At 32.8% G+C, this 15,217-nt stretch overlaps 2 protein-coding genes across 7 annotated transcripts in view; one reads left to right on the forward strand and one right to left on the reverse strand.

Annotated features, from left to right (window-relative positions):
* l(2)k14505 (ATP synthase mitochondrial F1 complex assembly factor 2 homolog l(2)k14505) overlaps window positions 1–9,080 on the forward strand; it is a 63,736-nt gene extending 54,656 nt beyond the window's left edge. For all 5 annotated transcript variants that reach the window (XM_085819561.1, XM_085819562.1, XM_085819557.1 and 2 more), the window contains one exon: window positions 8,937–9,080. In XM_085819561.1, coding sequence (XP_085675687.1) covers window positions 8,937–8,969 — 33 coding nt within the window. In that variant the 3' untranslated portion in view covers window positions 8,970–9,080. The remainder of the gene's footprint in view (window positions 1–8,936) is intronic.
* LOC118198046 (luc7-like protein 3) overlaps window positions 9,004–15,217 on the reverse strand; it is a 56,697-nt gene continuing 50,483 nt past the window's right edge. For both annotated transcript variants that reach the window (XR_004759693.2, XM_035369635.2), the window contains one exon: window positions 9,004–9,206. The gene's annotated coding sequence lies outside the window, so the exon portion shown is untranslated. The remainder of the gene's footprint in view (window positions 9,207–15,217) is intronic.

Consider the following 15,217-nt stretch of genomic DNA (forward strand, 5'->3'; position numbering starts at 1 on the left):
TGAATGTATATATGTTTCTCGCATTGTGATATAATTTGGGATTTGGATTTTGTTTTAGTATCTGTTTCATATTTTATAAAACTTTAACGAATTTTGGATTAGCTAACAAACTCAACCATTTCAAAGTGAGTCATGGCAACACTGCACGGAAAAAAAAAAAAAATCTCCAGCGCTCGAGACTGTGTATCGGAACTTCTAAAGATACGCTCTTTTTAAATTATTTTGGGATACTGCTATTGAACTGAATTTTATAAAAAAAGCACTTTTCTGCTTAATATAAAATCTGAGAACTTTCAGATTTTTTCTTGTCGATACTGCTGTATTATTTTATTAATATATTGTTACGAATTTGGTATTTAAAAAGCTAATGTTAGTTCAATTATAAATTAAATGGTTTTATTTCTCGCGCAGTGCAGCGCGTGACGAATATTAAAAGAAAGCTAAGCCGGAAAATTGAACATACAAGAGCGCGTGCATTAAATAAATAAATATCTCTTTTTGATTTCGAGAAAGTACTGGAAAATTCTAGCGCGTGATTTTAAAATCTTATAAAAGGAGGAAAACATCTCAGTTTGTAGTAGTTGCTTAGTTTGTTGTTGTTTAGAAAACTGCTCTTGTTGATTGTAGCGAATTCGCGGATTAGCTTTCTTTAGCTATTTTGAATTACGTTCTATTGGACATTTGAGTAGTTAAAAGATAACTACTGTGAGATATTGTAATACTGCATGATAATTTGAGAAAATTTAAGCATTTTTGTTGTGATAATAATAAATTTTTGTTCATTTTTCATCGGACTTACGCATTCATTTCATAACGAACCCGTACGCACGCAATATACATGAAGCTAAATTTATACCATCCATTGACGTAAAAAAACTTTAAATAAAAATATTCACTGATAAAATATTGATTAAATCTTCAAGGTTACAAATATCTTCTGTAGATTAAGTCAATTTGGATCAAATAAACTTTAATAAGAAAAATTATGAAAATCACTGGGTGTGGGGGGATGAAATTTGCACAAAGCTTTCAGAGTGCATCCATTCACATGTATCAAGATTCTGTCAGCATGTTTATGCTTTTAAATAATTTTCGTTTTATTATTTAACTATAGATATAACAGATTACTTTTAGTACTAAATGCACACTCTATATTCATAACTAACATAATATTTTTTCTCCCTGTGGCAACTATGAGAAACTCCTAAATAAACAATACTTATCTTTTCTACTCACTCACGCTAAACTCCTTGTGTGATATGTTATTTTTCGTTAGTCTTGCATAAGTCACCGAACAGGAATTTAAGCAGTCTAATTATAACATTTCCCAAGTAAACACAATCTTAACTGCATTTTGAGAAATAAATGATCCATTTAAAAGCATGCCAAGTGTATTATTTACTCCCTTCCTACACACCCAAACACCTGAGCATTGTCTGCATTTATTACTGCAATACTCATAAAGTGGATCAATTACAAGCAATCTTGTAGCTGGCCAGTCAACTACAAGTGTTTTTACAGATGGCAGCAAATGTGTTAAGTTTCATTGATCCAGTTGGTCGTAAACACCCTTGCTTTGTGAAGGCTAATAAACTGAATATATAAACTTAACTTTATTATATTGCTTTTCCAATTTTGCCAAATTCTTAGTTATTATTTTATAAGGTATTTTCTCCCTTTCTGCACGCCTTCGTGGTGTAAAACGTTCTCAAAAATAAAATTACATGCAATATGCATTGCATAATTTTCCGTTCCGTCTATTGTATGTAGTTTTCCTCTCTGAGGGCTAGTTCATTGGTAAACTGTATTCTCTTGATAATTTTTATTCAAAGTATTCAATGCTAGCTCTTCTGTTAAGTTGTTAATTTAAAAATTTCAGACAGAGTTAATTTTTTTAAATTATTTTCTGGCATGTACTGGTCACTTCCAGAAGTAATGGTGATGGTTGTTCTCATGTCCATGGATTAGAAGTGAGAAAGTGGTTCCAGGATTAAACCTCCCCAAAGGTCTGAACGACTGCGGCCACTAGCTTCGGTGCCACAGGTCCGTACAGGATTTTCTGCAGTAGCACCATTCTGAGTTTTAATATATTTGTAGCAAACCCTGAGCACTCAAAGATATGTCTTGGTGTGAGCTGGACCTTGGGGCAGTTTTTACAGTTAATATTTGATCTTGGTTCGACCTGATGAATTTTCATGCCTTTACAGTGATTTGTTCTTATAACTATCATGATGTTTCTAGGGCAGTCGAAGTATACGACAAGCAGCTTCTTAAAAGTATGAGTCAGAAATCTATATCTGCATTATCTATTATACCTATATCTGAAGCATCGGAAACTGTTCAATGTTCATATATGTGTAGCCAACTGTGTTTTTGCTTACTTTACATTACCTGTTCGTACATCTAACCAAATCACCAGAATCCGAAAGTACTTCACAGACACAAGGTCAACAAAATATATGTTCAAATAAGCTAACTGTACTACACACTGAGTGCAATCTACTGATTTTAAAAAAATTTATAAGAACTTGTATGTTTGAAACTACATGTGAATGCCACACCCATCTGGAAGATCGATGCAAGCGGCAATGCACCAGTGCATCACCTGGCTACAAGCAACATTCTGTTATGAAGGGGTTAATCATGCACAAGAACATAATGCCGTTATCACATTAGCTGTTTGTTGCCGGGACAAAACGTTTGTAGCAACAGTTCTGAGAAACGGCCTTTGGCGAAATAGGGTTACCATCTTCACTTGGCAAACAGGCTGAAAGCCAAACAAGAATCAGTTATCGCTCAGATTGGCGAAAGTGACGTTTCCTTTCAAGTGACATTCGCTTCTTCGTGTTGTTTTGTATCGCTCACACGCTTTTCGTTTTAAACTTTATTGTTAGTAATGGAAGATAATAGAAAGGTGATTGCTATCAAGTTAATCACTTTGATCTCCACTCTGGCACTTCATGTAACAGATAAACACACTTCTGGTTATAGCAATCAATTACATCAGTAATAGCCAAATTCTGTATACACTAAGAATAGTTTAAAAACATGTGCTGGATAAGTCTATTTATCACACATCACTTATGTGTATTTTCTGTTGTCTGCATTTCAATGAAATTTGATGGCTCACTGGAAAATTTGTGACCTGGTGAAAGCATTTTCTGACTAACTTTATGGCTCATAATTACTGTTCTGTCCATTCAAGTGACAAAAATCTATATGGCTGATATTTACCTCCTCACAGCCAGCAGATACTATTCAGCAAAATGAAGATCAAATAAAGCATATGAATACATGAGCAATCAAAACATGTGCGAGTTGTTTACTGTCCCATAGAACACTCGGTAATATACCTAAAACACATTAATTATACCAACTCCAGAAATTAGGTGTTCACATCATGAGTTTGTTTTATGGTTTGGTTTATTGAGATTACAGCAAAGCACACTAGAGCTATCTGCCTAAGGAAAGGGATGCCTTCGGGGAGGACTTTCTAAGGGAAACTGGCTTGTATACACGTTAAACATGGGGAAAACCACGAAAGCGTCCATGCAGCCAGCCCGTTCGCGGGATTCGAACCTCGGACCGAACTACCAGTGTTCAGCGACTTTACCGCTCGGCCGCTGGTGGGCTCAGTTGGTTTTATGTGATTACTGCAAAGCCTCGAGGGATAACAACAGGAGGGATCCCTTTGTAGAAGATTTTTTAAAACTGGCTCGTATACCAGTTACAAATGGGGCAAACCAAGGAAACGTCATGTAGCCAGCCCGTTCGCGGCGTTCTAACCTGAGACAGAACTACCAGTGTTCAACGACGCTTCGGCCACTAGTAGGCCTGTGCACTTAATTGGAAAGTGCAATTCATTATGTAAACAGACTTGAAGGTGATAATCAGTTGTGAGCTGTTTTAAGTAATCAAATGTTATAAATGCACAGCTGTTACATTTCTTATTATTTATTAGTCATGTTTTTATTACGTAGATCATATGTATGATATAATTATGAATTAACCCAATAACAAAATGTGTACACTCTTTAGTACTCAAATACTTATCAATTATTTTTCAACTGATTATTACATACCCATAATAATTTGCAAAGAACTGATAACTATAGTTGCTGCCAATTACATAATCGTTATCTGAATTAAAAGTAACTTCAAATAAACTTCTTGGCAATGTTCATTTTTGTATTCATACATACATATATATATATACTCATCTAATAAGTCATATATTTATATACAGATAGAGAGATGCGATGTTTTAGAAGTTGTTAATATATATTTATTAGTATTAATGTAATGAATAAGATTTATATTAATGAATGTATATACAAATGTTTTTCATCGTGCATAATAATAAATCCATAAATTTTCAATGTTTCAATATGTAGCATTTACAATAAAAGTATAGTTTCTAATGTATTTATAATCCAAAAAGTATTTCATTAATAACATGAAAATAATAGACAAATTTAATGAGTATTCTCATTATTACATAAGCTATGCTTTTCTTTTTTATGCATCTTTTATGCTGTTTAAAATGTGTCACTAATTATGCAGTTAACAATTTAAAAGATAAGTAATTAGGAGAAAAGCCGCGCATATACAAACGGATTTTAAAAAATTATTCAACTTAAATTTAAGAAATAAAATTCTATTATATAACAGGGTTATATATACGATCAGCACGAAATACGACAAATTTGGCGAACTTTTGGCTACGAACAATTTGTAAACAAATCCGAAATGCAAGAATGTCGTAAAATACTGTCAACTCTGAAATTTCCACGGTTATATATTTAATGAATATATACACATTCAAAAAATGACTCAGGCAGTTGTATTACAACAAAACAGCAATAATTAAATCGGCCTCTATTTCCACCGTCCATCACTTCACAGTAAGAGCCATCGCCATATTGAAAGTTACCCGTGATCCTTCAGAAGCTGACCTTTCGTCTGATTGGTTGAACGTTCGAGGAACACGTCTCCAGCCGGAACATTTTGGGAAAAGTTTTAAAATGTTGCTCGTAGCCAGGACACGTTCCTCCTAGCTAGACAAAACATTTCTCGGAAGCCTGCCACTTAAAGCCGTGCTACTAGAATCTCGTTTCTCGGAATAGTTCCGGGTAAGCACGCGCGTCTATAGATGTGATAACAGCCTAAGATATACTGAAGTTACAGAAAGCAGCACTCTCTACTCCATTGGAGGTAGTTTTAATGATATATTAAGTTGAAATTCTTCATATGAGATGACAAATGATTGCAAGTATCAAATTTTATAAGAATTTATTTTTCCTTTAAAATCTTATTTTAAAACAATTTTGTTTAAAGTAGAGGTTTAATAACCCAAATGGTACAATTCATGTGGTCATTTATTAAAAAAGTCAGGGTAAACATGCGAAATCCCAAGCCTGCTTTTGTTTCCAATTTAGATTTGGTCCACAATATCTGATTTCACTAATATGCAGATCTGTGTAGAACATAACAAAATATAATTTTTATAACTGTATATCATTAGTTTACAACAAAAGACTCGACCTCAACAAAAAGTATACTGCTAGTTACCGGTGAACGTGTTAATGTAAATTAGAAGGGGGGAATTTTTTTCCCTCCTTTACTCTAATTTAAAAACTAGCACCAAGTTTTAAATGTAAATATCTTGAAAATGGCTTGTATGATTATTACAAAGTTTGGTATTAATGCATTCTTTGAGGCATACCATTTCAGAAAAAGTTCATTTTTTTTTTTTTTTTGGTGTGTCAAACACGTTACAGTAATGTTATACTTAAATCTAATACCATATCTCCCCCTTCTTTTTTTCCTCTCCTAATTTTATCATCCGAAAATTAAGAGCAGAAAATTATGCAAGTAATTTCTGAGAGTCACTGTTACAGAAAGAACAAAAATGAAAAATAGTTATGGATAAACTACAATTAACATTTGCAGTATTATTTCTTTAAAAGAAACTTACAAATAGAATACATAATAATATTAACATTACAAAATCTATCTTTATTACTACTTCCCCATAACTTGAATCTTGCCTGATCTTACCTTTACTACTCCTTATGCCTCAAAAACAAACTATAATTAGGGAAAGTGAATGTGCAGCTGACTCAGCAAATGCTAGTTTGTATTTGCTTCATTACTATTGGCTGGTTCTTGTATGAGGTTAAGATAAAGTTCAGCAGTTAGGAGGGATAGGTTTTATGTGACCGTCACATGTAGTTTGTGAGGGTTTGTCATTTTTAATAAAGCAAAAACAATTTACAAACAAATTACTTGGACGGAGCCATTTTAAAATTTAGAGGAGCTCACTCTCTGAATGTGCTATGAATATTTTTAAAATTTTAAGAACCTGGCAATAAAAGGGTAGGGGTAATATTATGCAATGAAATATGGTGTATATTCTAACAGAATTCATAGCCACATTTTAGTTCAAAAAATAAGCACCTATCTAATTACATTATACACAACTGCATAACTTCAAAAATTAGACTCGTAATTTAAAATATGAGAAATGAAGTATTTATTAAGAGAGAATAAGCATGGGCAGAGAAAGGGGGAACCTCAACCATGGAAAATAATTACTTTTTTTATATTTTAAATAACAGTTCAATTTACAGAACTAGTTTACAATAAGAGAAAAAAAAACTATGCAAAACTAAACTATATTACAAGATTTAATGATAGAATTTCAGTTCAAAATAGAGGAAATAAATAATAATAAGGCATATTTATTCTATTCGCTTGGAACTTAATCATAAATGCAATTTATTTTTCCACTCATATTGATATTTAACTAATTTAAATCTAAATTCTGAACATTTTCTAAATTTTCATCGTATATCAGTTTTCCCTTAACAGATATTGCAAGCAAAGTAATTTAAGTAAAAAAAGAGGAACATTTCTGAAATCAGAAGACAGAAATTTGCTTCATGCAGTCATCCTTTAACAGTAAAAGCTTAACTACCCGCATACTTGAAAATTGGCGAATATTCGGACAGTCGAGCGTAACTTGAAAAAGAGGAGCGGAGGGGGGATAGACTGTAGCCGTTCTTTAGATTTTTCCGCTAAATAAATGCTTTTGTCATTTTGATATGTGCATCATATAAAAACAAACCAACGGAACAGAAAAATATTCTGCTTAGCAAGCACAGTAAAACTCTTTTAAGTGTTCATAAACAAATCTCGGACCGAACATCAAAATTAATTATCTCTGCAAAATATCGCAAACGTTATTGTGCAATATGTGCGCCGTAATTCTTCCCTACATGATATTACGCAATCGGATTCAACAGCTGCCGATATTGGGAGAATAAAGAACTAAATCAAGGAAAAGAAAGAGACTTGGTGTGTTTTTCATTCTAATTTTCAACAGACTCCGTTAAATTTCCGGAATAGAATCATTCTTCGCTTGGGTTGGTAGACCGCAAAACTTTTAGTCTTATTCAATCCAGATTAGAAAGTGACTGATAAAAAAAAAAAAAAAAAAAATTCCATTGCTTGTTTTGCAACGAACTGTAACAGTTTCAATATTCGTGATTTTGCGGAGAAAGGGGAGAACCTCCCAACCTACGTACTGTATAATGTATCGGCCAAAAAAAATGAAATTATTTTGACTATTCGATTACTTTCCCTTTATTTACGTCATTCCGAATATTATTAATTGGAAAGCTAATCTGTGTTAAAACACAACCATTTTTGGAAGTTTACTATACTTCAGCAGTTACTGCAACTATGTTATTATAAACATTCATACATATGCTCATAATATAAGCATAACAATCATAATATCATAATAAAATCGAATATGAACTGACCAAGCGGAACGAGAATGCAAATTATTAAGATCTTGATAGAAATTCAAACGTGTGTAGTATTTGGGTAGGAGGAAAAGAATGCCAAATGTACCAGAATTTTCTACTGCTTTCGCAATTCTTTGACCAACAGAACGACGGGCACCTGTCTGTACTCTCTGCGCACACCAAAGGTTATGTTAATGCAGAGAAAGGGGGAAAAGCTATTTCCGGGAGTACGATTCACAATCTGACATTCCATATTAGGAAGAAAAGTTGTTTATTTAGTTTCGGCTTTGGTACGGAGAAAAATTGCACGTTCATTTAAAAAAAAGCACTAAAAGCAAAAAATAAGCACTAAAAACAAAAAAATAAGGGCTTTAAAGTAAAAGTAAGCACCTATAAGGGCCTTTATATTTTATTTTCAAATATAAGGACTTATAAGCACTTATAAGGACCACTACGAACCCTGTCTAAGTTGTTACACAAAATGCAAACTTTTTCACACAAAAAATAAAATTTAAAGTTCCACTAGCTAGAATGGGATGTATAGAAAAAATCTCTTAGACCCACAGTAACTTGCATTATCAATAACCTTTGTTCAGGTACAGTCAATATTTAAGTACATGAAATGCAAAATAATGCCGTGCATGTTTAATATTGCTACTGGAGATTAAAGACAAGTGAGAAAGCCCAGGTGAATACATTTTTGGTTTCAGATAGGGTGAAAATATGTTTCAGGGTTAAAAACAAAAAATGTCCTGGCCCTAGTGTATGCATTTTTAAGCTTTTTATTACCTCCACTTTGGAGATATTTCACTTCCAAATCACTGCTGGAAGTACCTGTCTGTCTGCGAAAGAATTGACTATTTGCAGATAGATTTGTATGTTTATCATTTTACTGAACTGCAGATAAACAGAAGGTAAAGTGCTATATTATTTCAATATTATCCTAAATCTTTGTATTATACAAATATAATTAAATTTTGGAAGGTGCAATTCAGATACGTAGTGTCAGTATACTCTTTACTCTGCTTTTATCATGTAATAGCTAATCTTACATTTTTTTATAACTTCTTGTTTTTTCAAAACAATGTTGATTTTAACTTTTTTCTTATCTATTTTTTGTAGAATCACATCAAAGAAGTATGTGGAGCAAAATGAATGATATGTCTAAAGGGGAAAAACTGCTCGTAACCACAGATGGACATTTTTATTGTAAACAAATATTTTGAAATGTGAACAGTCATTTTACATAAATAACTGAAAAATGGTTACATGATCATTTACTTTATGAACTACTGCACTGACAGCTGTTATCATACATTTCACAAGAGATGATTAATTTTTCACCTGCATATATGGTCCAATCTTCAGTAGAACAGGAAACATCCAAGCATACTGCAAAATAAAAATTATTAACACTATGTTAAAATTCTAAACTATATATTAGAATACAATAATACGTTAGAGGAAAGAAAATAGATTTTCTTTTCGGTTAAAGAAACTATGAAAAATATTGATTTTACCCAACCAAAGTGAATTTATGTAATGAAAACTGTAGTTTCGAAAATATCTGGTTTGCCTACAACATTTGACAAAAACTGCACATTAAAGATACCAGTTTAGAGATACTATATATATTTGTATTTATTTGTCCACAATAAATATTCATTATACAAAATTGTACATTTCAGAATGTTACTGATAATTTTCAAGTTTCTAACAAAAAAAATGCATCATAAAATCTCAATACAGTCAGCTGGCATGGATGTTGGTATGTCTATAAGGTCTTCATTGTGACTGTATATGACCTTAGGATCTGTCTCATGGGATAGAATTATCTTCTTTGGTAGGTGTAATTCGTTTGCCTGTCGGCATTCTTCTCAATGACGAGATGGCTAAATGACTGACTATTTCTAATGAATGTTTAACTAACAAAGTGTCTGGCCATTGGAGGGAGGAATCTCGATACTATGTGGAAAAAGTTATAAAACTACCTTAAAGCCATTTTATCTTTTTTTTAGAAAAGACAAATTTATTCATTTATGGTTTTGAAAAGGAAACTTTGTAAAATCGCAAATAAATAAATTCCATTTCATACAGTGAAATGCATATAAATCGGAGAAATGATTTTTTGGTTACAATAAGTTATTTTTATTGGGTTATTTAAAAATGAACATTAATAATGAATTTGGTATATTAGTAGATTCATTTATATGAAGATGGGAAGACCGTATAAGTGACTTTTATAAGGAAAAACAACTTAATTTCATTATATTAATTTAGCAATCAATCTGTTTATTTAAGAAAAAGAAATTGAAAGGCTTTTAAAAAAATTGCGAAACATTGTCCTGGGTTATATTTTCTCAATGAATGGGTTGGCTGCATGAAATCTCACAAGTAATTAAATACTAGCCAGTTTCTTTCATACTTTTATTATACATATTAAGTAAAGTGGCTATGCTGTATTAGATGAGACTGCTTACAGCATCACCTAGTGTAGGATTTCTCAAACTGTCGGTCGTGACCTGCAGCAGGGGGTCACCAAAAATTTTAGCAGTTTTGATATTTCTTTAACTTATTATAATAATTTTGTAATTACCAAATATTTTTACACAATGTATCTGAAAATAGATGAAGATAAAACAACACAGACAAAGAAAAAAAATGTTTCGATGCATTCTTTTTATAATATAAAAGTTCATTTTCCTTGCTTTGCATGTGACGCTGTCATTTCGTCTGTTACTTACTTAAAATTTTCACATCGTTCTATATCTTAAAATTAGAAATTAAAGTTAATGACCTAAAATTGCAATAGTATATTAGAGAACAAGTGAAAAAATTGACAGTTTCACTCATGTGTGTGTGTTGGATTTGCACAATATTTATGGGTTCTGAAGTTTGCAACTGAAAAAAATTTTAAGAAACCCTGACCTAGTGGAAAGCGGTGGAGTTAGCATTCCTATCCCAAAAACGGTATGAGACAGAAATAAAAATAGTGTTGTAAAGTTGTAGAGCTTCATCAATTGGGTACAAAAAGACACCTCATGGACATGAATATTAGTTATCGCAAGATATCTTTTTGATGTTTAGGGTCTTTTCCATCAGCTGCAATGCACATCTTGACCTCTGTCAGAATTTTATGTGTGCATGCATTATTAATAGGTGGAAGGTCCTGCAATGTTTGCGAAGGGGTCACATACATCTGCTGTTTGAGGTATCCTCACAGACAAAAGTCCATTGGAGGCTGGTCAGGTGAATATGAGCCCCATTCACATGCAACACTCTTTCACACAGCTACCGTTTCTATTTGGGAGAAACGGGTATATGATGCAGTTTCGCGTTCAGAACCAGTTCAGATGCACATCATCATCCATCCCTTACATTTTTAAAAGTTCCTTATATTGAGGTTCAAAGTGAGATGCACGGATTATAAGAAATGAGGCTAAATGCTTATCTGCCGGTCTACTTCTAAAATAATTCTTTTTAAGGTTCATAGTTGAAAACACTTGTTCACATATATAAGATGAAGCAAACATAACTTTAATTTTCTGGGCGTGAGATATTAAATTTGGGAAACTCACTTTTGATAATGATTTGTAAAATTTGGCATATTTAGATGATTGTTAGATTGCAACTCAATTAATTCAAGCTGCAAACCTGACCTCACTGCTTCACAATTTACATTGAAAGGCATAGTAAAAATATCCAGTTCTGTTTGAATGGCACTGAAATCTTGAAATCTGCGTTCGAACTCAAAATGCAGTTTTTTTTCAAGCCATCTTCATAATTCTTAAGCTTCTCTTCATTTACTGAGGGTATTTAATTTAACCTTAGGAAATGACACAAGTTGTTCTTGGCTAGCTGCTCAGCAAACTTAAAGTTTTAGTTTAAAAGCTTTGAGATGGGCCCAGATATCGTTGATAAATTGATTTTTCCCTTGCATCTTGACATTCAAGTTGCTCATATGACAAAGAAGATCTGTGAAAAATGTAAAGTCCGAAAGCCATTCTGTATCTTCTAACATTTCGCATTCCACAGAACACAAGGCAGAACGACACAATGTCGCCTTTCAGCTGCCAAACTCCCTCAAAAACACATCCTGCACTAAGCCACCTTATTTTCGTGCAATACAGTACATCTGAGTATTCAGAATGCATGGACTGAAGAAAATTTCTAAATCGCCTGTGAGTAAGCCCACGAGATCGAAAAGTATTTACAAACTTCAAACTGCATCAAGCATTTTCATATTCAATGCAGATTTACACAGTGCATCTTGATGTATAACACAGTGTAGTACACAGTAACACACTTTTAATAATTTCAACACCATTCACAATGATGCTATATGCCTGCAATCTTTCCATATTAGAACCCACGCCAAAAGAAAAAGCTGCTGGCTGGAGCTTAAAATGCGCAGTCTGCCACATGTGAGGTCTAATTCACCTAGATTGGATTCACATATGTCTGCTCCTCGAAAAAGAGATAACGCTTGTTGGCACCAATCTACGGCTATAACTAACCAAGAACTTTCGCTTTTTATACTTTACCGATTGAAAGCCATTGTGCTTGCTATCTCTGTCGATATACGTTTTGTAGAACAAAAATAGAAAAAGTAAATATATCATCAGTCCTTTGGAAGAAAAAATAATATTTAAACAAAGTAGAAAAGGAGATGGATGATGATGATATGAGAGATGCACCCCGACCCTCCTGGCAGACTTTACATTGCCCTATGGCTTTTTTGAAAAGAATATGGATATGTAATATATAAATATGTATTTCTTTTAATTTGCCTCGGACCGCCAAGTTAAAATTCTAACCGCGGGCCAGATAGAACCTTCCGGCCTGTCGTAGTTTGCCCATCCCTGCCTTAACCCATAAGCCACTGCGAGCAATGATGTCACAAACGCAAAACGAACAAACGGATTTCCAACGTTTGCTTACATCTTTTTTGACATCATTTACTATTGCTATAGAATGCCATCGGAGCACCATTAACTCTTTAATTACTGAAAATACACCTAAATTAATTTAAATGCAATTTATGTACAAGATCAAATGGTTAAAAGAAGAAAATAAATCACCTATGCTGCTGAACGGTTTTAAATAAAATGTTTTGTGGCTGTTAAAATTTCAAACTTTGCTTTTTGAAAAAGTGAATAAAATGACAAATCAATATTATTAATATTAATTATAAATTTTTAATTATTGATTGTTTTAGAAAATATATTATTATAATTAATTCATATATTAAAATTATATGTATCGAAATCCAGTAATAAAATTTTTTAGAAATTTGAAATGATTTTATGATCATTCAGACGGTTTATATTCTTTAAACTGTGTTTTCTTAGTTTGCATTTTTTCAATTAATCCTTTCACTTAAGGTCCTAAAACTTATATTGATATGGTCTAAATTGTTTAAAATTTTTACTGCTTTAACCAATTCTGTTATATACTTTTTAGATACAAGAATGGGTTTTGCAAAATATTGAAAAAATTACTTGAAGTGAAAATGTGATTGAGATCATATTTGTTTCAAAGTTTTTACATAAAAACAATTCATTATTTGTAAAATAGACCTTTAAGGATTATTAAGAACACTATAATAAATACAATAAGAAAAATTCAAGGAAAAACATTAAAAATTGTAGGAGAAAAAAGACATTTTAATTATTAAACATTTCTTCCAAAAATTTTAATTAAAAAAAAAATTACTGGCAAAAAGATTTTTTCAGTTTAAAATCATTTTGTCTTACAAAACCATTTAATAATATTCAGAAAAAGTCGCTGAAGGTTTTTAAATAAAAAAAAAGAAAAAAAAAAAAAAAAAATCATTCAAAAGGTACCGAGTCCTCTGGTCGAGTTGAAGCCGATATGCGTGCCTTTAGTTTTAATTTGAATGGTAGCATCTTGTCTGTACGTATTTTGTACGGTTTCATCTAATTTTTTCCGATGATATCGCATCCCCAGATATCTATCACAGCGATTGTTTCGCTGACAGTCCAGTGAGCAGTCAGTTGCACTTCAGTCATGTTTGTTTGTTACAATTAAGTGAACGGCCAAATCGCGCAATGCAGTATGGAAAATCTCCCCATTTTCCCTGCTCTGGAGAGGTAGGAAAATTCATCCAATTCTGAGAGGCAGTTAATGCTTGTTTGCCACGTGAATGGGACACGTTGGAAGAACCGGTTTTCGCTGCTGGTCGAATCTGCTCTTGTGAACGGGGCTATGGAGGCCACTCTTCGAAACCACCTTACACGATTATTTGTTTTCTGAATTCCTCGCTCGGATATGCTTCACTGGTAACAGCACCATCTCGCAATAATCATTTTTTGAAAATCGCTCCATTACCATGAGCTTCAGGATACAACCCAGAGCAGATATCTCTCTTATACCTGTCTCAGGTGAGAAGGTGTGATATTCCATACACTAATAATATAACGCAAAAATTTCGTACACCACACTCAAGTTGCGCCAAACTGATGTGTTTTATGACACGATTGTACATGATCTGCATATTATCTACCCTATTTATAAAGACAATCAGTACAAGGATACAACCGACAGAATTTGCACCACAATCCTCTTGACTGTAAATTACCTGCGATACCACTGTCCTGTGATGTGGGCTTGTTTTTCATGTGAATGATAATCTTTTCATTCCAGTTTTATGATGTGAATTTCACTGATCATGAAGAAACAAACATTCATAGTATTCATATCCACAAAGTGTCTGTTTGTGCTAAACCAATGATGCTCGAACTCTAATTCATTCTTTCCTCCTATCTTGTCACTGTTTTCAAGATAGGAAGACTCAGTCGACTGCCTTCCATCAGGTGGCGCTGTAAGTGGTCTCATCTAGTTCCGCATAGCCATTTACTATACCTAGACACCAATTTTATGACTATAGCTGCAGACATTCAGCAGCTAAACAGGTGGTACTGGACATTAGTTAGCAACCTGTTTATATATATATACACATTTTTCCTCAAATAGGATAATTAAGATTTCTATTCCTTTTGAACTTGATCTTTATATACATATACACACACACATATATATACAGATATAACATATATGTCTGTACATATTATATATATATACGCACACACACTTCCCCCCCCCAATAAGCTAGTATGCTCTGTAAAAATGCTTTTATGAAATCAAATCAATAGTACCTTAAAGCAATAATTAACAATAATCTTGACGAATAAGACTTCGAGTGTGGAGTGAAAAGAATCAAATGAGAATTGGGATTGGGGAATCAACTGAAAAGAAAGCTAACTCCCAGGACTGATGTCTTTCAACTGTAGTTCTGAGATTTTCCAAACTAAATTTTCTTATAAAACTAACACTAAAATTCAGGAATAAAAAATATTCAAACATTTGGAAATGATCAGAAT

Source organism: Stegodyphus dumicola, chromosome 6, assembly GCF_044657685.1.
Source record: "Stegodyphus dumicola isolate Sdum_Otavi_A_Nest chromosome 6, ASM4465768v1".
Classification (NCBI taxonomy): domain Eukaryota; kingdom Metazoa; phylum Arthropoda; class Arachnida; order Araneae; family Eresidae; genus Stegodyphus; species Stegodyphus dumicola.